Consider the following 23,962-nt stretch of genomic DNA (forward strand, 5'->3'; position numbering starts at 1 on the left):
TAGTTCCGTGAACCATGGCCTTGCTGGTCACTACGGGGCCATCAGGATGATACGGAGGTGCCGGGCCTCCCTGATCTTGCAGATTACCATGTGGACCAGTGCAGTGGGAGGGAAGGCATACGCGTTCATATTGTTCCGCTGGATCTGCATCGCGTTGCCCAGAGAGCTTCTGCCCTGTCCCTGCCAGGACGCAAACTGGGGGCACCTCCTTTTGGACCAGTTCCACCTGAGGATGACCCCACCTGTCGAAGATCCCCTGAAGGACCCGTTCGTTCAACTGCCATTCGTAGTTGTTCGCACCCAGCCTGCTGAGCCTGTCCGCCTCTAGATTGGACTCCATGGGAGGTGGATTGCTGCCGGGTGCATGTTGTTTAGCAGAGCCCACTCCCAGATGTTGACTACTAGAGTGGAGGAGCCCTGGTGCCACCCTGCTTGTTGATGTTATACATGCTGGTGGAGCTGTCTGTCTGAATGAGGATCCAGCCGTGGTCCAGCCCAAGGCAGAGGAGGAAGAGGGCGTGGGGGTCAGACGTCGGGAGGGACCCTCGCAGGCTGGACACCTGCTGAAGCCCACTGCAGACATGTGCCAGGGAGGAGCGTGGCGGCAGAGGACAGGGTGGTACCTGATTGAAAGAGAAGAAAAAAAAGACAAGTACTTCTCCGGGGAAGAGCACGTGGAATTACTAGGCCAAAGGCCTAACCCAGGAGCGCTGGTGAAAGTGGTCTGTTCATTTTGACACGAAAAAGAGGACTGGGGAGTGGCTCCGGTGGGAAGAGTCAGGGGAGCGCATGCTCCCATGGCCGCGTCCCTGCGTGCATCTAAATTTAAAGGGTAAGGTGATTTTTCTGGTGAAAATGGTTCTGTTTCCAGTCCCTAGCGAGGGACGCCCATATAGTTTGGAGGAAAGGGGACAGGACGTATGAGTAGTACTTGTGACTTCCCAATAAACATCCAATGTGAGAGTGCCTTTGTATTTGGTCGTCTTTAGAGCAAGCCCGATTGGCTGGCCACCAAAACCTTTGTGAGCTGCCTGGAATGTGATTGTTGGGATGGCTTAGGACAGCCCTTAAGTGAATATGTTATTAGTGGGAGACCCTATGCATTCTGCAGATCTGTTCCAGATTCCTTTCTGAAAAGTGCTCCAATATGGGCTGCTGAAGATCCTGCTTTGACCATATTGAATGACCCTGCCTCATTTGTGCTATGTATCCTGCTCCTTCCTGCTGGTGGAAATCCAGTACAGGCCTCTTGCTTTGCTTCTTATCTTCAGAGTTGGTTGCACAGGCTATCCTTGACAGTCTTTCTTTGTCCACAGTTGTTGGTTTTTTGTTAACATCCTGCTGGCCCTAACATACAGGATTCCCTCGAGCTCATTGTAGCTTGTAAATCTGAGTGGATTGTTGCTGCCATGCATTAGTTTTGATGTGGACATCTTGGGACAAATCCAGTCATTGATTTAATTGTGAGACCATTTCCTTGCTAACTGGCAGTACCCTCCTGCTTCCCTGAGCGGGCCTATTAATGTTGTTTGTTCCTTCTGGGCTCCCGTCACAGTCTTCGTTGCTTGATAAGATGTGACATTTACACAAGTAGAGTCTTATGCCTCGTTGGTCGTCTCTCAAAGTGCCTTCTTTGATAGGACTTTGCCACCCGGATCTTTGCTGGGTTGAGGATTCGAGTCACACCACTCAGAGCTCCTAACCACCACTAGACAGACTCACCTGAGCACATGGTAGTCCAGGAATTTGGAGCAACCAGTAATGCAAGTCCCTTTTCTCCAGGTCCTGATCCTGTAGCTTGTTCCGGTCTCAGTGGTAAACGGGATACGCGAATGGGGTTTTTAAGACACACCTCACCTTCTACCATTGAGCTTCATTGTCTGGAGTGTGCTTTGTGCTCCCTATGCAACCAGGCCTTCTGGGCTGGTTGGTTCTCAACACACAAATTGAATGCTTTTTTGTGGTCCCTCTGGCTGCCCTCTTTGAAGGTTGCCTCTTCTGTTGCACCTGTGAGGTAAAGAGTAACTTAGCTGACTTCACCTTTAATAAAAGCAGACCTAATGGGTTTGACTCATTGAGTCCTGGGAGAACGTTTGTAAACAGACAAAAGGTACTAATTTGAACAGAGGCATTTTTTCTTGCTTGCCGTGGGGCTCTTAAGTTTTTAGGACAAAAGCATTTCAGAAGGTACCAGTGATTTATCAGAATACAGGTTACCTCTGATCCACTACCCAAGTTCTTGACAAAATAGGGTAAGGCAAGCCACCAGGGAGCGCAGAGATGTGCTGAAGTCTCTCAGCCGATCTCCTCCCCAGGGCACCTTATTTTTGGTTTTAAGCCCCCCCAGCCTTGTTGGAGCCAAGCCCTGATCCCCCTCTGGGGTTGTCCGACATTGTGAGGAGTCGGCGGAGCAAAGACCCAGTGTCTCGGAGTGCCAGGAACACGAAGTTTGCTGCCATCTGGCGGGAGATGGTCGGAGCCTGGTGAGCGTCCCCGCCGAGAGAACCACGCGGTCCTGGGCTGCCTGGCGGTGGGGGAGGGGCAGAGGACTGTTGGAAGGTCGCGCGGGGATAATGTGAGCGGAATCTCCGGGTTAGTGACGGCGAGGATTGCCTGTGAGGACTTCCTGGTGTCTCAGAGTTAGAAGACCTGTGGGGAAAGCCAGCCCGCCGAAACTTCGGTGCACGTCCTGGCATTCGGGAGGAGGAGGAGTTCGGGAAGCGTCGAACCCAAGACTGTTCTCCGAGACCCAGTGCCTGCGGAGGTAGAGCCCGAGGACAGTGGGGTAGGCAGTTGCCGGAAGACCTGCATCTCGGGGAGTCGCTGTTGTGGGTCACTCTGGAGGTCCCGTGTGACGGTGGGGGCTGCCACAGCTGGATCTAAGCGGTTGCCGCCCCCCCCCCTATCGCTGGTTGTAGCCGTTTGAGGTGTCTCCTGCGGCGTTCTTGACTGGCGGAACCGTGTGGCGCCTGATTAAGAGAGTTGGCTCTGGACAGTCACCGTGGGGATTTCTACCCTCAATGTCTACGTTATGCCATGGGACCTCACTTACTTGCGGAGACATTTCTTCATTCTTACCTGCTCTCCAGCCTCTTTCCTTTGCCGGAGGGCCCCTTTCTAGGGGGCTCTGAATAGATCTGCCTGGTTGGACATTTCCTTTACCAGGGCCCTGATTTTTCATCCTGGTACTACGTGGAACTTTGGCACCTTCCTTGGACAGCGTCTCATAATCTGTTAATAAGAGGAGGGGGCCTGTGTTCACCTTTTGTCCCCTAGCCATCCTCTTTCAGGTGGTTTATCTGAGTTTTGAAGGATCCTGTAGCAAGCTGGGGGGGCCTGTTTGTTTTTTAAGGCGGTGCTTCAGAGTGTGCCTTACCTGGGTTGTGTAGTGTTGCCCTAGAGCTGAGGATGAAAGAGAAGAGTTGGGCCCTGCTTCACCCCCCCCCTGGGGGCTCTCGGCCCTCAGTTTGGTGGATAAACCTGGTTTTGGATGCACGGAGTGCAGGCATTGCAGAGGTTTTGGCGGTCACCTCAGCATTTGGAGGAAGATCTCACGATGGATGACACAAACCAGCCTGAGGCAACAGAAACTCCAGATATGAGTCGTAGCATGGCGGCCTTACTTGAGGAGATTCGAGGTTTTCGGGCGGACATACGTAAGAGGCTGGATTCCCTTGATAAGAAGGTGGACGATGTGGAAGACCGCGTCCAGGCCCTCGAGGCTAACCAATCCTCGGCCAATCTCCTTAAGACCCAGTTTGACCTGCGTCTAGCAGATCTAGAGAGGAGGGAGGAAAAGATTGCGCTCAACTGGACGATTTGGAAAATCAGGAGTGACGCTCCAATTTGAGATTCCTTGGTATTCCGGAGCAGGAGGGGGAGACGCAGGCAGATATTGTGAGAAAGGTTAAGTAAATTATACGTTCTCTGTTTGGGGGAGAAAATACCAATGTCCCTATCATCGACAGAGATTATAGAGCGGGAGGCTGCATGGGTGGTCCTCGCTCTGTCCTGGTGAAGTTTCACTACTATGTGGAAAAAACCAAGATCCTGGAGTTGGCTCGTAAAAGGGGTCCGATTGACTGGAACGGTGCTAAGTCATCCATTTACCAGGACCTTTCGGCGTTCACGCTGGCGCGCCGGAGACTCTGTGGACCACTGACGAAATGGCTGCAGGCTAAAGGAGTACACTACAGGTTGGGGCACCCATTCTCGCTCTCTTTAGAACTCAATGGAGATAAGAACGCACTTACATCAGAAGCTGACATTCGGAAAGCGATGAGCGAGTTGCTGAGCGACCCTCCCCTGGAGCAGGATAAAATCGCTGAAGGGCCCAAAAAAGGTCATCATAAAGAATCCTCTGAGTTTCTGGAGCGGCGGCGTGTCCGGGGTCATAGGAAGTACAGAAAGATAACGCCCCCATCTCCGGGACACCCAATGATTTAAATGGGGAGCAGAGTGCTTATCGTCTTATTTGTTGGCATGCTCTTGAAATTAGTCTCTGGCTGTTGGGCCAGGCTAGAAATTTGGAATCTATTTTTGATTGTATGTTTGGAAAAATGTTATTTATTTATTTCTCTCTTTGTAGCGGGGGGCTCAAAATATGGTGTGGTTTTGAGTGATTTTTCGCCCTGGTGGAGGTGATCCATGGTGGTATGAAGGCTCGACAGTTGGATGTCGCAGCCCTTTCAGGCGCTCAAAGGTTGGGATGGGGGGGGGTGAGGAGTAGGCTAGGGAGGGAGGGGTTTGGAGCCATCATGATTGTTGGGTTCAACATGCTTATTTATGGTTTGCTTTTGTGTATCGAGGACTTGGGGCCAGGCTTGTATGAAGGCCTCCAGCAGGAGGCGAGTGGGTCATCTGGCTGCTCTAATGGGCGATTCTGTCCAGCCCTTGTCGGTGGGGTCCCCAAATGGGCGAGGCTTGAATTCTCCGACAAAGAGGTCATAGCTGTTGAGAGAGTTTGTTAGGCTAAAACTTCATTTTCTCTTTGTGCAAGAGTCCCACTGGATTAAGGGGAGGGAGCCTGCTTTTAGATCCAGAGCTATTCAGCATATGTTTCGATCATCATATAGAGCAAAGAGGCGAGGGGTTGTGCTCTTGGTCTCCCCGGATGCGCATTTCTCTCCTAGGGCCCATAGAGCGGACCCGGAAGGGCGCTATTTTATGATTAAGGGGGAGGTGAAGGGTTGTTTGTTCACTTTTGTAGGAGTTTATGCCCCAAACGAGGGCCAGGATGTTTTTTGGCAGGGGATGCGGGGGGAAAATTAGGGAATTTGCAGAAGGAGCGATAATAGTCGGGGGAGATTTTAACATGGTTCTATCCCCAGATAGAGAAAGGAAATCCTCTAAGCTGTGTCCCGATCTTAGATCCCAAATGAAGTTGGCGGACTCCTTCTGGCGAGTAAATGAGGAATTGGGCCTAGTGGATGCTCACCCCGCTGGTGGCAGCCTGGATCCTCGCTATACTTACTATTCCTCCGTGCACCAATCTTTTTCCCGGATTGACTATGTGCTGGTAGACTCCTCGATTCGTGAATACATTTCTGATTTTAATGAAGAGACCATCCCATGGTCTGACCATGACCTAGTTCGAATCAGCCTGGGGGTTCCCCTGGTGGCTCAGAGCAAGTCACGGTGGATATGTAACGACACCTTACTAATGGATAGGGAATTGCGTCAATCCCATCTAGCCTCTATTACTGAGTTTTTTTGTCTAAACGATACTGGTGAGGTGGAAATCAGGTGTGTGTGACGCATTCAAGGCCACAATCAGGTGTGTTCTTATGGAGATGGGAGCCAGGAGAAAGGAGGACAGGTCCAGAGAGGAGCTCAAGCTGAGGGAGCAGATTCTGGCTATCCAGTCGGGGGGTAAGTTGAGGTCGCAGATGGGTCCAGTTCAATACAAAAAACTCCCAAAACTTAGGGCGAAATTGTCCACCCTCTTTTTTGGTCAGACGGAGAAAAAGCTTGCGTTTCTGAAGCAGCGCTATATGGAGAAAGGGGAAAAGGCGGACAAGATCCTGGCCTGGAGGCTGAGGGCAATTCGTAAAAGTAGGCGAGTTAATTTTATTACTGACCAGTTGGGTGAAAAACTCCTAGGTGATGACCAAATTGCGGAGCAGTTCAAACTGTATTACGAAAAACTTTATACCTCTGAATATATTGGGGACGGATCAGAAGTGGATCGGTTCTGTGATTCTCTCCCAATCCCTTGTCTCACGCAAGAGAGCTCGGCCGCTTTGGAGCTTTCAATCTCCCCCCAGGAAGTGACTGATGCTATTGCTTCTTTGAAAAACGGTACTGCTCCAGGGGATGAGGGGTTCACTGTCCGTTTCTTCAAAACATATCGATCCACGGTGGCCCCGTTCTTAGCTAAGGTGTATAATAGCACTTTGGACACTGGTTGCGCCCCCACCCATGATGTCGGCTCTTATTGTGGTCATTCCAAAAGAAGGGAAGGACCCTTCGCTTTATCAATCCTATAGGCCCATCCAACTTCTGAATATCGATGTTAAAATATTAGCTAAACTCCAAGCGAACAAACTGTCTAGATTTCTCCCCTCTTTGGTTCACAGAGACCAGGTGGGCTTTGTCCCCGGACGGCAGGGTTCTGACAATATCAGGAAAACGTTGGGCCTGATGTATGTGGTGTCCAAGCGGGAGTCAGAGGCTTACCTCCTCGCGCTGGACTCTTAAAAAGCTTTTGACTGTGTTGAGTGGCTATATATGGGGAAAGTGCTCCGCAAGATGGGTTTCGGTGGCAAATTTTGTGGGTGGGTTTCGGCCCTGTATAATGGTCCCTCTGCGCGGTTGCTTGTAAACGGTTGTACTTCTCCGGGCTTTTCACTTTCTAGAGGAACTCGCCAGGGATGCCCTCTTTCCCCCCTTTTGTATGCCCTGGCTATGGGGCCCTTTGCTATCGCGATTAGAAACGACGAGCGAGTGTCTGGGGTGCGGTGTGGGGACTGTGAATTTAAATTATCTCTCTTCACAGATGATATCCTGGTGTATTTGTCTGGGATTAACGTTTCCCTTCCTAGGTTGTTAGAGCTAATTCACAGTTTTGGGGCGTTCACTGGGCTTAAAATAAACGTATCCAAATCCTGCATTATGCCCATGAGTAAGCTGGACCATGATATTAGCGGCAAAACAGAGGTGTTCGGGATGCGGATAGAGAGTGTCAGTACTAGGTACCTGGGCACCAACATACACAGGGATCTGGGTAAGATTTTCGAGTTGAACTTTCTTCCTCTGCAGGCCAAGATTTTTGACGATTTGGTTAGATGGGCTCCCCTCACACTTTCGTGGTTCGGGCGTATGGCCTCTGTGAAAATGAATGTACTCCCCAGGCTTCTTTTATCTTTTCTCCTCCCTTCACTGTATCATTCCAGACTCCTCCTTTGCGTCTCTTCGATTGAGTCTTCTCCGTTTTGTGTGGGGTGGCAAGAGAGCCAGAGTAAAATTTGGTACTTTGTCCCTTCCAAAGGCGCTCGGAGGGTTCGGCCTTCCGGACTTCAAGCTGTATTACAAAGCAGCTCAGTTGCGGGTGATGCTAGAGCATCTAAGGGTTGACCTTAGGACATATTGGACGTACATTGAGGATGTACAGGTCCACCCTCATAAGGTCAGGGACTTGCTCTGGGCCCCCCGCCCCCATTACTTACCAGCAGCTGCTAGGACCCATCCAATCCTGTCGGTTCTTTGGGCACTATGGAAGCCAAACAGGGACAACAAACTACTCTCTTCATGGCCCTCTCCCCTGTCAACCTTGTGGGGTTCTCCGCTCAATTTGGGGACCAGGGGTTTTCGAGGGACGCAGTCTTGGTCAGACCAGGGGATGGACAGGGCTGCACAACTTTTCAACCAGGGGAGTTTTATTGAATTTGCCCAATTATCAGAAGTGCTGTCAGAGAAGCCTCTTTCTATTTTTGACTATCTGTGGCTTAAGGGCATTCTTACTCAGGCAGATTGGGTAGCTCCCCTCTCCCGTCCTCTGACTCCTTTTGAAAAGGTTTTTGAGGAAGCCAAATCTAGGAAGGGGTCTCTTTCTAAAATTTACAACGTGCTGGTTACAGCTAATTTAGAGGGCAGGCAAGCGTTTAAATGTGTATGGGAGGAGAGAATGGGCATCGCCCTTGATGATCGTGCATGGGACTCTGTTTTTGGGTTTATTTTCAGGGGGAAGCTATATACCACAGCTATGGAGCATAGTTTTAAGATTCTCCATTCTTGTCACTGGCCTCCCATCACTTTGTCCAAAATGTTTCCCAGTGTATCCCCTGTGTGTCCCAAGGCTTGTGCTAGTAGAGGAACTTGGTTCCACATGTGGTGGGAGTGTCCGGTTATACAGGTTTATTGGGCAGAGTTGCTAAGCTGGATTAAGGACATCCTAGGAACATGTCCCTCCCTTCACCCCATGGAGATCCTTTTGGATACCCCCAGGCCACAGAGTGAGGAATTGCCTTTTTCCAGGGTGACGGGAGCGATGTTGAGGGCTGGGAGAATGGCCCTAGCCCAGAAGTGGAAAGGTCCACAGGCCCCAACGAAAGCAGAATGGTTTAATAAACTCTTGGCAATTTTTACATATGAGAAACTTGCAGCTATTGCCAATGATAACATGTCCTCTTTCTTGCAGGATTGGACTATTAAGTGCGGACTGTGAAGCCTTGACGCTCTAAAATCTTGGACTCTGAATGGGGCTGGAGGATGGAAGGGTGTGGCTGGTATTTTAATGTATCTTCTAAATTTTAGTGTCTTCCTGGGACCTTGCCGGTAGAGAGGGTTTGTTGAAAAGCCTTAACTGGTTTTATGCCTTGGCTCTAACTCTTGTGCACTTTTTCTTTCTTTTATCTTGTTGAATCCTGTGTAGCTCATTGTTTGGGGGCGGGGGGTGTATTGGGAGGATTGGGCAGGGGGTGGGGTATTAAATGTCATCTCGGTTGGGAATGTTCTTTGATTTTCGTCAGATGTTTTCTGATGTAACTGTTGCTATTGAAAAGTTCAATAAATACAAAGTGAAAAAAAAAATAGGGTAAGGCCAGCCTGCATAGACAGACAGGGAACAAGAAAAGCAAATGGTGGATGGGAGGAACTCTGGTCAGAAAGCACATTTCAGGCAAATCGAAGTAAATTCAAAAATGAATAGTAGACTTCAGAAATAACAAACATGACACTTGAAAAGAAATCGGCACAACTGTTAAGTGATGGACTTACACAAAACAGCACAAGGGATAACATTGGAACAGAGTGGACAGATTTGTATCTATCTGCACAGCAAGATACCAAACATTAAGTGGTTTTTCAGTCCCACTTAACTGTGCAATGTCTTTTTTACAAAACAAAATGAACACAATGCTTTTCCAGTAAACCAGGATAGCACACATAATTTCCCACCTTTTTCTCTTATCTTTACATTTGAACACTATTTACATGTACGACTTGCCATGAACACATTTTCCTCTTACATGCCGTTTAACAGCAGAGTATTATTTACAGCATATTTTACACTTGAAAGGGTCACAAAATGCTTAACTACAGACTGGACAGTTACAAACCCAAGCAGACTATCTAAAATACCCAAATAGTGCTCAGAACAACACAAAAACAGTTGTAAAGAAATCAATGGCAAAAGGGAGTCAATGGAACAGTGAGCGCAGCATCACCAGTTAACAGTGGCGGTTCTGCACCAAGGTTAAGCAAAGCACATAAATGAAAGCATGGGCCTATGTGATAAAGAGGGGAAAGCAGCTTTAACAGACAGAACTGTGCTGCAATGGAAAATCATGGTTGTAATGAACAACGAAAACTAACACATTGGAGAAGCAGGGAAAGGAAGGGGGGAAACCAGTTTATACATTGGAGAACCCAGATACTCACAAGCATAGATTGTTTGAAGTTGGGAACAGTTCCCACATGAAGTAGGGTGCTTACATGAAGTCAGAGACTACAGCACCTGCAGATGTCACAGCAATGGTAGGATGGAAAACAGCAAGACAATAGGAATGCTCATGGCCTTCATCAGCAGGGGGACAGGCTGATGCAGTGTCTCTGCAGAAGGACTCCAGGGAAAAGTCACACCCAAGCCGAGGGGCTTGGGATAAAATAACCAAGGAGACAGACTAAGTGGGTGTGGTGGCAGGGGGGCCACTCGGACAGCACCACTGTCTATAAAAGGTTAGCAAAAACAAACATATCTACAATAAATTGCAAATTAAGTGCTATCCGCATGATACTCATTAAAACACTCATAATATTAAAATGCCCCAATAAAATTATCAATTGTCCATAAATTAATTAAATAAATGCATTTTCCAGAAGGGCTCTCATATCCTGCAGTTAGTTGCAGGTGGACTGTCTCTTCCTGCGGGGGGGAAGGAGGCATGGAACCTTCCTCCATTATAAGAATTGGGAAAGTGGAAAAATCCCAAAGGAACATTTTGCAACAATTACAACAGAAAAGCTTGGAAAATAGGATCTGGGGGATGGGTTGAGCAGCAAAGCTAGAGCGCTGGAAAATTCCAACCCATTGAAATCAATGCAGTCCATTGAACAGAACGAGGGCCCATATAATATAATGGCTGTCCATAGGGATCAATTTAAGTTAAAAGCACATTTTACATAACATCTTTCCTTTCAGCCCTAATAATCTTTACAGTGCATATTCTCAAGAATTCCTCTTCTAGTGTACATCTGCACCTGGGGCAGGACTTGTCCAACTATAAATGCACACAGTGCAACTGAGTGACTGCCCAAAACTCAAAATCTACAGGATCGGGGAGGGGGGGGCAACAGACCACTGCAGAGGGGCCCAGGTACCATTTTTAATACTAGACTGATTTTGTGGAGTGTTGCACACTCTCAATTCAATTTGCAAACTTGCATATTGGGTTCATGTTTCTTTACAAGAAACTGTCCGTGTGGAACCAGTCTGATGGACTGGCTTAACACAGGGACATTCCACAAGGAAAAAAGTACGGGAGATGCCCAAGGCTAGCACAGCAACAATTGAAAACAATAGAAATGCAGTCTTCACAAGGTACTCCTGGGGCCTCATACCTTTCTTCATAACTGGTCTTCTTTCTCGTGAGGCACTCCGAGGAGCTTCAGATTCAAGAGGGGGTATTTCACAAAGAGCACATGACACATTTGCTGAATGTGTCAGGTATGTCCACTGCAGGCGGAACCACAGCAATCAGCTAGGGATCAGTAAGAACATGGGCACTGGATCCAACACAGGACCAGGAGCCCACACAGGGATTTTCAAACACGAAGTAAAAAAGGCAATAATGGAGAAGCAGACACCAAATCCTGTGACGCTGGAGACAAAGTGCCATTCTTAGGTTAAATCAAAAATTATAGTAAGTAGGTACAAGAGTCAGCGTCTGGGATGGCCAAGGCAGAGTAGTTGCAAGAATACATAAAATTGGGCGGGAGGGTAAGGCAGCCACTCCAGTATCAAAGGGGGCGGCGGGTGTAGTGGACATTCTGTCTTCAGTTTGACACTGGAGGTCAAAGACAAGCGGTACATCAGATTGGGTGAGGACACCATAACTGGGTGCAGACCAACAAGCCTTCCTCATCCTCACATTCTTCCTTGGTGCTGGGTCAACCACCTGGATTACCTTTCTTTCTTGCCTTTTGGGCAAAGCCTATTCTTCTGAAATCAGCAGGTAAGAAAGAACAGTGGAACCTTTTGGGAACAAACTCAGAAGCAGAGGAATCAAGTCAGTACCTCTTGCTGGTCCCACTTTCTTTGAAGGACCTGTATAAAAACTGTGCCTCCAAATCTACCGTATGATCACTGAGGTAATCGCCAAAGGAAGCAACCAGTTCTTAAATGACTGGGTCAAGACACAAAAACAAATACTACAGGAGATAACCTGCTCAGAAGAAGAACTATTGCAAAATCCACTAAGAATCAAATCAAAATCGAAATGGTTAGATTGGATAAACACCAACGAGAAAGCAGTCACAAACAGACTGCTAAGTCATCTGCCACCGACCTTCAATAAACTTAAGGAACCCATGGCATACTGCACAAAATACCTGAGCAAACCTTTAATGAAAACCTTACTGAAAGCACGCCTTAACCTGCTACCTACTCAGGAAATTTGAGCAATTAGGACAGCCAGCAAAGAGAAAGCCTGTCGACTCTGCAAAGACCCACAAAACACAGAATCAATCAGACACCTTCGGATGTCCTGTCCGGCACTAAAACAAGAAAGGAAAGCTTTTTTCGGCCCTCTACTCTTAAACTCTTTTGTCGACGACAAAAACACATGGTGGAACCGTCTCATCACAGGAGCCAAACCAGATGGTCAATAGCGACGGCTAAACTCCTAAACATCGCTATGGAGAAGACCAAACAACCGTCTGGCCTCCCCACAACTTCCACCTGAAAACATACGGGAATAGAAAATCCTTCCACTTCACTTACTTCTAGCGCCTTCTCTACTTCTTTTTAGTTCCGAAAAGTAGAAGCTGCTAAACTTCAGGATTTTCTTCTCTCTATTGCTGATAACGTCCTTGTAAAAATCTAAAATGATTATATGCAAGTAATAAAAAAAAAATATAAGAAATGTTTTCTGAAATAACAGAAGACTTTAACATTCCAATCTCCAGTCTATTCAGGGATGATTACACACAAACCCGATCTCTTGCCTTCATTACTGCAGGGCTTTTACATTTGTCCATCTCCATTATTTGGTGCCTGTCAACTTTGAATACTTCAAGTAAGTACCTGGCTATATTATTCAAGACTGTCACGATTGTGTACATTCCACAAAAATCTTTCACAGACCGTGGAATACTATGTTTTTTCCAATCTTTGACTCTCCTTTGATCCTTGGCATATTGAATATCATCTGTCCTATGAAGTTAGTTGGATACGGCTTGACCAGAATTTCACAATCTTAAGGAGTATTTACTCCTTCCCCTTCTAAGTTCAGTATGACTCTTCGTATAATAAACCCTATTAGTTGAGATTAATTCACGAGCTAGCAAAATATTTAACACACATTTTTTTGGAGAGACGGGATGTCCTTACACCTGAGAAAGGGAGAACATACATCCCGAAACGAGTTGTGCAATAGCAGAGTAATTTTTCCAGACATCAATTCGTTGAACATAAAGAGTGATGGACTCTCTGCAACTATTGGACATCCAGTTCATTTTGGTTCTTAGTAAACACACATATATTTGTATGTACACAATAGTTTTCTTGTCCTCCGATACGTTCACTTAATTGTATCAGCAAATTTATGTTCACTTCCTTTGTGATTTATTGTAATCTGACAATTTCAATTTGAGAATCTGTATTTTATGTTTATTAATGTATGTATGCACCAAATTAAATCAGACAAAGATATCACTTATGTTTATAGAACTTTAAGTATTTTTATTGAATTCTTTTCAGGGATTTCTTTCCCTGAGTGTGCACATATATTTTGGTGTCATTTCATCAAACCCCCTTTGGAAAGTTATATATAGTGTCTCACTAGCCATCAGCACATATCTGTAGCACCAGAAGCATTTGGCATTTGTAAAGAATTCTTTAAATAATAGGTCTTTACCTAAATCTATTGAAACTTTTGTGTGCCCTCAACACAATAGGGACAGCATACACCTCAATTATATGGATAATTGGCAAATAATTTAAAACACAAAAAGTAACAAATAATATGTCTGTAAACACTGGATGGGGGTACCTATATTTCTGCCCTCTATGTGGTTGGGACAGAGGTACAGAGCACCCAAGTCATGGTTCTCTATATGGTAGCTTGGACGAGCGACCAAGGCTTAAACTCTCATGAGGTGATGCAGGCTGGTACATAAGTACAGTGAGTCCCCAAGCCCCCACAAAGTAATGTCCATACACTATGTTAGGTGATAACACAGCTTATTTATATAAAATAAGGTTCAATCAAATATATACATATAAATAACACTTTGTACTCGGGCAGTTCCAGTCAAAGAATGGCAAGCATACACACACTCTTATTTGGCACCACGCTAGACTTACATTCAGCAAAAACATACCAAATGCTGACAGTATAAAACAGGCATGTGAATAAGGTGTACTTTCATAGATCAAGGAAGGTTTAAGTTAATTACCTTTAACTATTGTTCTCCAGCATGTGTCTGCATGGATTCACATGCTTATGAATATTCCCTGTCGTCAGGCTGGGAATCTTCAGTAAAAGAAAACACATTTTCACTTTAAAACTGTATTTCTCCTCTAAACCAAGAGGGCTTGACCGCGACGGAATATGTTTCGGAGCCAAAGCGGCTTTCAATGCTGAAGGTTCTTCAGCGCAGAGGAACTCTTGGATGACCAATGGACTTCGTGAGTCTTGGCCTTCCACTGATGTATTCCTAAAAGGTGTGACGGCCGAAGGCATTTGAGGTTGGCGGAGTGGCTGGCTTGGTGTTGGGAGTGCCGCTTTCGCAGCCAGAGCTTGCAGGTTGGGGCCAGAGCCGCACATACAGCAGCTTGCTGTTTAAACATTTCAAGCATAGAAGTTTTAAAACGTTCCCACTCTTCTCGAGTGGTCGGCCCCGCTGAGGGCTTACTTTGTTCAGACGACGAGCTGGACTTCTTCCGCGAGAAAGACGACGAAGAATGGTTTCTGGAACGGCACCATTTCTTTTTGTAATGTTTTCCTTTCCGCTTCTCCGGGGTGGGAGTCTCGGAAGACAAGACGAGAGACCGAGCCATAGATTTTGCGGACGGTCGACCCAAGGCCAGTTTCCCGGCCCGATCACTTAAGGATTTCGGCTGCATTTTAGAGCACGAAGCACAGGCCTACGTGTCGTGAGCAACAACTAGAAATCACAGACACATGTCGTGAGGGTCGTTTATGGACATTATGGCCTCGCAATCGCGGCTTCGCTTGAAGACAGAAACCTGGTGAGACGACAGCTAATTTTACAAAAAAACCTTGAGAAAACTCAGTCATGTTCCCGATGCAGCGTGCAGAAAAAAGGAACTGAAGCATTGGGCACAGTGACGTGCTATATATACACACGATGCCAGACTTCACTTCCGGAGCCGATGATCGAGAGCCGAGCAAGACGGATCGACGGCCTAGGTTCACTACACCCCCCTGGCAAAATGTTTTCGAGCAGCAGAGCTGGATGATGGATATCTATCAAGATGAGGAATCTGCGGGAGAAAAGCAATCCATTCAAGGACCTTGCCATGACATTATAGCCTGGGGCCCGGGTAACTGAGTGGCAGTATAAGCCTTTGTCGGGTCTAGCGGTATCGAGACACAATTGTTAGTGGTATTGCAAATAGTGGCACATACTTTTATAAAAGCCAACCCTTGTTTTAACCCTACAAGAATAGGAAGAAGTCAGTCGGAGCAAGCGCTGCTCCCTCCTTAAGGGAGTCCAGTTTATTTTTAAAACTTTATTTTTAGATTTTCTCTCAAACCATTACATAACAAACCACACCCACCTTGGGGTGCAACAACAATGCGGCTTCAAAATTCCCCCACCCTCTCACTCCCTCTACCGGTCCTCCGGGTTCGTCAATGTATTGGGTCCTCCTCAGTAGCTATCAGTTAGGGTGCCAGACCCTGTGTTTGGGTGGGCTAGGTGTCCCGGGAGGATAGCTCAGCGGCAGCGTGTCTTGGAAGCAAGACGACACGAAGCAACAACAGGTTCGATCCCCGGGCCCGCGCTTAGAAACCTCTGGGTGTTTAAGCGCGTTATAAATACGTAACTAAGACAACAATAATTTAAAAAAAAAAAAACAATTACGCAACTAAGAAAAACTAGCACTTCCTATAACAGCGCCTCGATGCCTGCGGGCTGTGTGAGCGCTTTATAAATGTAAAAATAAAAAAATACTGTCCGGGTAACTTCGCCTTCCCAGAAACGATGATATGGATCCCTCTGCATCATTGATTAAGTATGTAACAAGTGGTCCCCATATATATGGGTGTCGTGCATGTTGGGGTAATGTCTTAATGAAGTCTGTCTCTACGTCCTGGCAATATAGAACGTCCTTGCACCAGTTTACCACTGTCGGGACTGATCCCCGCCCCCAGGACATGGCAATTCTCCTGCGGGCCAATGTCATCAGAACTCCTGCTAGTTTCCTAATAGCCGGCGATAGCTGCTTGGTCATCCCGAGTAGTGCCACCATCGGGATGGGTTGTAGTTCTTCCCCCAGTATCGCCGATGCAGTCTGCAGGACCTGTGTCCACAATGGGGTCAGCATGGGACAGTCCCATGCGAGGTGGAAAAATTTGGCTGTTGCGTCTCCGGATCTTTCACACGTCGCTGCCGATTCTGGTTGCTGTAGGCACTTTTTAGGTGGGGTGAAGTACGTTTGGTGCAGGAAATTAAAATGAATTTGCTCGAGGCGCGAGTTCAGAGCAATTTTTTGCATTTGCCTTAGGGTGTATGTCCATTACTCATCTGGGATTGATGCGTGGAGGGACCTTTCCCATCTTGTTTTCGTGCGTCTGTTGACATGTACTGTGTCGGTTAACAAAGATTTGTAAATAGATTAGATTAATCTGCCCTCGCCCTGTGCCTGGATCACATTATGTAATAATTGCCATGTTGGTGGTGGTTGTGGGAATGTAAGGAAAAGAGCTTGGAGGATATAGGGAGTCTGAAGTATAGAAAAATGTCTAGGGAAGTGTCGCTCCCTCTCTCAGTTGCTTGTTGGGGTGTTATAAAGGTTCCTTCGCTGAATAAATCCGCCGGAGTGTTTATCTGCAGTTTCTCAACCCCAGGGGTGAGAATCTAACCTGAACGTTGTATTTGTGAGCCATCCTCTTCCAGATCCCGTAGGTCGCGAGGACCACGTTCAGTGTAGTGTGGGGTACTGGGAGTTGACTGATAATGACAGCTCTCAATATATTGGGTGTCGCTAGGGCTTGTTCCATTTGAACGTGAGGTCTGGCAAAGTGCGTGGTATACCAATGGCTGAGAAATTGCGCCTGGGCTGCCCAGTAATATCGTTCCAGATCAGGAAGAGCAAGGCATCCACTGGATACCGGTAGTATTAGAGTCGAATGTGCCACCCTCGTCGGTTTGCCTGCCCAAAGTAATTCAAGGACTAAGCTTTTAATTCTCTTCAGGAAGGATTGAGGTATTAAAATAGGGATGTTCGCAAATAGATAGAGTAGTTTCGGGAGAATCACCATTTTAACCAGCGAGGCCCTCCCCCATAGGGTCAGCGGGAGCGTCTTCCATCAGGTTACTTTCTCCTGCAGTGTCCTCACTACTGCCTCGTAATTTTCACAAAATATGTCCTGGTAATTTAGTGACATCAGTATCCCCAAATATTGTACATGTGAGTTCTCCCATGCAAAATGATAGTCATCTGTGAATGCCTTAGTGGCTGGAGTCAGCGGGAATATGATCGATTTAGTATGATTGATTTTCAGGCCAGATACTGCGCCGAATTTGATTACTTCCCTCGCGGTCGGGTTTAGGTTTTCAATGGGGTCATGAATGAATAGCGCTATATCGTCCGCATAGAGGGATATTATTAGCTTGTGTGGACCAATGGTAAAACCTCTATGGAGTTGTTGGGATCACAAATTCGACGCAAGGAGTTCCATTATTAGTGTGAAAATTAACGCTGAAAGCGGGCAACCTTGTCTGGTGCCCCGTTGTAGATTAATGGGGGCAGACTTTGTTGATCCTAAAACGATGGTGGCTTGTGGGTTGGTGTACAACAAGGAGATTAGGTTGATGAAATGGGCCATTAAGCCTATTTGAGTAAGCACTGCGAAGAGGAAGCGCCACTCGACAGAGTCGAAGGCCTTCTCGGCGTCGAGTAGGACCGCGACGGCCTGCTGGATAGGGTCAATCGCCTCGATGATTCCGAACAGCCTTCTAATGCCGAAAGTTGTGTTGCGCCCAGGCACAAATCCAGCCTCGTCTGTAAGCACCAAAGCCGGCATCAGGGGGAGCAGCCTGCGAGTCAGTATTTTTGCCAGGATCTTATTATCGAGATTGAGTAGAGCGATAGGTCTGTATGATGCACATTCTTCGAGGGGTTTGCCTGTTTTGTGTAATAGGATTATATTGGCTTCACAAAGGATCTGTGGAAGGGACCAGATTTTTAACACCTCATCGTACACTTCCACAAGGAGGGGAGACAAAGTAATTGCGAAGGCTTTGTAAAATTCCCCGTTAGGCCGTCAGGCCCAGGGGCTTTTGTGTTTGGAAGGGGTTTGATGGCTTCTATGATCTTTTCTGTCGTTATAGGTTTGTTGAGGGGTTCACGTATTTCCCTCTCTACCCAATAAAGTTCTGTGTCTTCCAGGTACCTGCGTAAGGAGTCAGAGTTGGAGTTGTGTTTTGAGGTGTACAGTTCTTGATAGAAAGTTCTGAATTCTTCCACAATTTCTTCCTATGGATGTACTATCGTGCCTCGTTTTTGACCTTCCCCATATTGACGGATCAGTCGACCTCGACCTAGGAATTTTAGTTCATGCTCTGCCGTAGCTCTGAATGACAGTAGCTCCTTTTTGAGTGCCGCCAGGGTGCGTGGATCGTTTGAGGCGGAGCACTGGAGCTAGAGACTTTTCAAACGCTCTTCACTAGTGGCTAGTTCACATCTAATCAGTTTGAGGATGCTGTTCTCCTTAGCCAGGCACTCCCATCTGACGAAGCACTTAAGTGTTTCCCAGAGTGTGCCCATCGAGGAAACTGTGCCCTGATTAATTTCTATAAATGCTACAATCGCGTCCCGCAGCTCAGATACAAACACCTGGTCCCGCAATGATCCTGGTTTAAATCGCCATTGTAGCAGGCTCGGCTTGGTCACGTAAAGATTGCAGTTGAGGGTCATGGCAGCGTGATCTGAGAAGGTTTTAGGGAGAATTTGGCAGGGACCCCACTGGAAAGGGCTTCTCGCGGAGACCAACAGGTAGTCGATCCGGGAGCTTGTATTGTGTACTGCCGAGTGTAAGGTGTAGTCGCGCTTCTCCTAGTTACTATGTCTCCACACGTCCACAAGATCGTAGGCTCTACAAATGTATTGCACCTGGAGGCTGGTTTTGGATATTGGCATAGCTGTGTTCCGTGACCTATCCTTCAGGGGGTCTAAAGTAGTGTTCAGATCGCCTCCCCAGATGAACGTAGCAGAGTCTGACTCTGCAAGATGTGTGAGAACCCAGTCAAAACTATTTGCTCCATCTACATTGGGGCCGTAGGAGTTGACGAAAATAACTTATTTGCCCGCTAGGATTCCCCTCACCAAAAGTGATCTGCCTTTGGTATCTCTTTCGGTTTTTTATCAGACGAAAGCAGGCCCTTCGACTGATCAGAATAGCTACTCCTCTGGCGTATGACAAATACGAGGAGAAGTACCTATGGCAGCTCCAATTTCGGCCCAGTGATGCTCCTTTCCTGGGAGGAGATGTGTTTCTTGAATCATGGCCACATCCACCTTGTGTCTCTAAGTATTGTAGGATTTTCCTTGTTTTGGATGGGAGGTTGCCTCCTCTAATGTTCCATGTGGCGACTTTGAATTACACAACTGGGTTTCTTATTTGGGCCAATTTGGTAAATTACGTCCTATGGGGCTGCGAGGTATTGTGGAGGATGAACATGGAGGGCTGCGGGTGGTGATCTTAATGTTCTGTAGAGGTGGTCTGGCATTGTACAGCTGCATGGAGGACTGGCGGAGGTTGGATGTCTGGTGGCGCTTCTTTCAACCCATTTTCTAGTAACTATCCATACACGGGCAACCCCCAACTCGCCCGTTTGGTAACCTATTCGGAGTGCGAACTGCATCGTTGTGTGTCCGTTGCCAGTTTCCCCACCCTTTAACAATGAACTGGTGCGATAACTTTTTGCTGTGCAAGGGGCACTAGGGGCTTCCCAAGCTGCGCGACCCTGGAGTATTTAACTCCAATGTTAGTTTCGGTTAGATTGCCGTTCGTTGTAAATGGTTTTTTTGCCGTTGACCTTAGTTGGCTATGTCGGGTTCCTTTGGTTTCTTTCCCTCTGGTATGCGTTTGTTTCTTCAGGCGTGTGAAAGAAATGGACTTTCCCACCATGTTGTACTCTGAGCCTTGCTGGAAAGAGCATTGAGTAGGCGATTTGGTTATCTCTGAGCCTTTGCCCGATTGCTGTGAAGGTTGTCCTCTGTGCCTGTACCGCTGGAGAGAAGTCCAGATAAAAATGAACTCTGTCCCCATCGTGGTGTAGCTCTCCTTTTTCCCTGGCAAGTCAGAGAATTGTATCACGATCTTTGCAGTTAAGCAATTTTGCAATTATTGGCCGGGAAGGAGCGCCAGGAATGGGTTTGATTTATGGGATTCTGTGGGCTCTCTCGATGACAAATAGGCGAGAAAGAGTCTTGTGACCGAAAAGAGTGGTACACAGCGCTTCCACATAGTCTTCCATTTTCGTTTGTAGCTGGTGTTCCCTTACTCCGACAATTCTGATATTATCACTCTTAAAGCGGCCCTCCAAATCTTCACTTCAAGCGTTAGCCGCTTTCATTTGTGTCTCCAGTTGTGTCACTCTGGCCACTAGGGCCACAGCGCCGTCATCTAGATTGGACACGCAGTGTTCCACCTCATTTAGGCGTTCAGTGTAGGTGTCTAAAAGATGTTGTAAGGGGTCAACTTTGGAGGAGAGGCCATCCATCTTGTTATTGAGACTACCTATGCCTGCCTTCAAGTCCAGCAGGAGTTCGTTAATGCCTGTAGAGCATGCTCCCTCGTCCATCTGGTGTGCGCTGTCCATCGGAGGCTCTGGTTCTTCCAGCAATCTGAGTGTCTTGGGGGCTGATCCGGTCTCGAAGTTTAGCTTCCTCTGTGATCTGTCCGTTTTCCCCATTCTATTTGTGCCGGGGGAGGTATCTCCGTGCAGTGTTTGGCATCTGTAGGCCGTTGTTGTGACTCCTGCTTAGAGAGTAGGAGTTCTTGGGTAGAGTGCAACACTTCAGAGAGATAAAGTTGGTTGTGGCGACCAGTGTCGGTTTAAATTGCCAATATTCTCTGGCTGTTGTGACTTGTGAGCACATTGGAGCGTGAGGGGGTGAACACAGCCTGCGAGGTGGTGATGCAAAATGTCCACTTCTTCGCGCAGTGTGTTTGAGCCCCTGGAGTTGCTGTTCCTTCTCTCCTCCCCGTCACCAAGCTGCGGTTTAGGGATTAAATTTGCTGATTCCTTTTTTAGATGATGTGTTGTATCAGTGAAGTTACAAGCTATAGAGGTCCGGGGGTTTCACTCTCGAGGCTACCTGCACGGGCGCGTGGTGACTCCGGTTTATAGGTACGGTATTCTAATGCTTGCCGCGGCAGCGGCGTATAGCAACCGCAGCATGCGCCGTACCTGTTCAGTGTTGTAGGATGTTTGGTTACGGCCACTGGACTCCGCCGGCCACCCCGGAGTCCGCTCTGCTGGAGCGCTGCACGGGAGCCGCTGCTTACAATCCACGGAACTCCCCGTCGACTCCAGCTCTTCAACGCTGGGTACGGGGAAGCGGGGGCGTTGTTCGCCACGTCAGGCCTGGCAGCGCCGCTCACCTTTGTCGTTGGGGGGAGCCGGATTTCAGGGGACGTCTGTAGCTGGTCTGTCGCCTTCACGCCCCACGGCCGCGGAGTCTGCTCCGGCTGCTCCTGCAGCACTTCAGTGCCCTACACAGCCGCTGGAGGTCCGCGACCGCCCCAGTCGCAGGTCCGCGCAGCAGATTAGCCGTGCCACTAGGGGTCCTCCGCCCAGGATCTAGTCTCTGGTTTGCTGGTGTGTCTTCGCCCACGTGAGGGCGGCCGCACCCGGCACGACTCTGCCTCGCCACCGCAGGATAGGGTGTGCCGGGCTGCTTCCCCCAACTCGATCCTCACACGGCCTTGAGGAAAATCCCCAGGTGCCTGGCGGCCAGCAGGGCCTCTCTGGTTGCTCCGGGTCCCAGGATTGTAGGGTGGTGTTTGTGGCCGCGGGACCTCCGATTTCGCCTCAAATTGTATCATCATGCAGGGCAGCACCTTGCCAACGGAGATTGTTGTAGGGTCAGGGCGGCAGTATACCGAAACGTGCAGAGTTGATCAGGATTTATTTCGGGCCGCGCGAGAGCTCACATAAATGCGGCCATCTTGGTTGGCTCTCTAGTGCACTCTGGGAGTCAAGTTTATTTTATGTCCATTCATTATTTTCCCAGGACTTACATGTTTCTGTAAGAGAGGCACTATTTTTCACAAGATGGTGTCACCAAGCAATTTTCCGACGAAGGTACACTTGATTTAGACAAGATTGTGTATCAATTGTTTTTCTGAGAAGAGCTGTAGAGTCCCAGGGGAGAAAGCTTCACCAGAACAGTGAGTGGTGTTTTTCGACTGATATTCAGAAGCTACCAAGAGATGCACAGAATCGAAGAATAGAGCTCTTAAAGATGCCCAGGGCAATATACCGGAACTAAAAGATCAAGGCAAAATAAATTAATTTGTCAGTTCTTTAAAACAAGAAAGGTAAGTCTACGTTATCAAGCACTGCAAGGGGAACCCAGACCAAAACATCCCCGACTCCTATCATCCTATTGTGAACCCGCTAAGTGATCAGATACTAATAAATCTCAATCAGTAATTATTGAGAAAAACACCCCAAATCTCGCCCTCATTTCCTTTGCACGTTCAGACTATTTTGAAGTCATCTGTAATTTATGAGTGCTCGAGTAGAGTTCTGCTGATGAACTGACAGTTTCAGTGTCGTCGAGTTGAGGCAGAACTGACCATAATAGGATTTGCTATCCTCCTAAAATGCAGGTCTCCATATAGTAAACAAAGTTGGGCTTCTATATATATATATAGGACTAGGCATGGTGGATCTCTCCCCAGCGTGCCATTTGTTCTTTCTTTTACAAATTGAAATAGACAAAACTTACGATTCATTGTTTTCCATTAGCACTTTAATATTATTCTTCATAGATTTTAATCTTTCCTGATGATCTTTCTTGTCTTGATGCCATTTTTTCACTTCATTTTCCAAATCTTGGTAAAACCAATCAAGCTCTGCCTTTGAAATCTGTAAGGAAAAAAAAAAGCTTTTCAAACCATTGTTGTACTTTCTTGTTTATTGTGAAATTGGTTCAATCAAGTAAACCTTACACAAATAAAAGAAACACATTCAAAAACTCAATTTCTTCCATTTAACATGACAGTTAGAATAGATAACATTATTCACAATTTCACTCACACTTTTTTAGTTGGAAACAAATACATTATTAATAGATACAATAAGAAAATAACTGTATTAAAATACACTTCCATTATATTCCACATAAACTAATCTGTCTTTCCCCTATCAACACATGAGTGTCAATAATGTTGACGTTTTTAAAAAATGTTAACAGTGCTATCTTAAGAGGAATTTCGTTAACACTTATGAGACGCTGCCAGAATTTGTTCCTAATTAGATATTAGACCAGAGTTACAAAATTCCCCCAAATCAGTATTCGGTACTTATGCAACTTTGGACAATCTATTATCAAGTGTCTCCATTATTGTAGCACAACTGGAAACCCACAAGAACAGGTACAGGATTCCAGGTCAACCACTTGCCCACTAAGCGCTAGTATTTCACCAGGAGGCAAGACGTTAAGCCTTGGCCTCAACAATTGATCTCTCCAGTTTCCATTGTGGAATTTGATTATGTATCATGGTAAATGGCCAAGGGGTCTCTCCATTTTTGGGACATTATAGTAGATCTTATACTGATGCATTATCTCAATAACAATAATAATTTAGCATTTATATAGCGCTACAAAGCCTCAGGTATCAGAGCGCTGCTTATTATTACCCACGGTGTATGGTGCTCATTTATCGACCTCGGAAGGATGAAAGGCTGAGTTTGGCCCTGCCGAGATTCGAACCTGCAGGCTCTGCACAGATGTTAAAGCGAGCGCTCTACTCGCTGTGGTATTGGACCACACTGCTGGTCTCACACCAGTCAGTTAAATATAATGTCTACATGAGAA

At 47.0% G+C, this 23,962-nt stretch overlaps 1 protein-coding gene across 2 annotated transcripts in view; it reads right to left on the reverse strand.

The window, feature by feature from the left end:
• Positions 1–23,962, reverse strand: part of TTC3 (tetratricopeptide repeat domain 3) — a 2,698,168-nt gene that overhangs the window by 509,728 nt on the left and 2,164,478 nt on the right. For both annotated transcript variants that reach the window (XM_069636090.1, XM_069636092.1), the window contains exon 36: positions 22,871–23,010. In XM_069636090.1, the coding sequence (XP_069492191.1) occupies positions 22,871–23,010 (140 nt within the window). The remainder of the gene's footprint in view (positions 1–22,870; positions 23,011–23,962) is intronic.

This window comes from Ambystoma mexicanum, chromosome 7p (assembly GCF_040938575.1).
Source record: "Ambystoma mexicanum isolate Mex_15411 chromosome 7p, UKY_AmexF1_1, whole genome shotgun sequence".
In the NCBI taxonomy this organism is placed as follows: Eukaryota; Metazoa; Chordata; class Amphibia; order Caudata; family Ambystomatidae; genus Ambystoma; species Ambystoma mexicanum.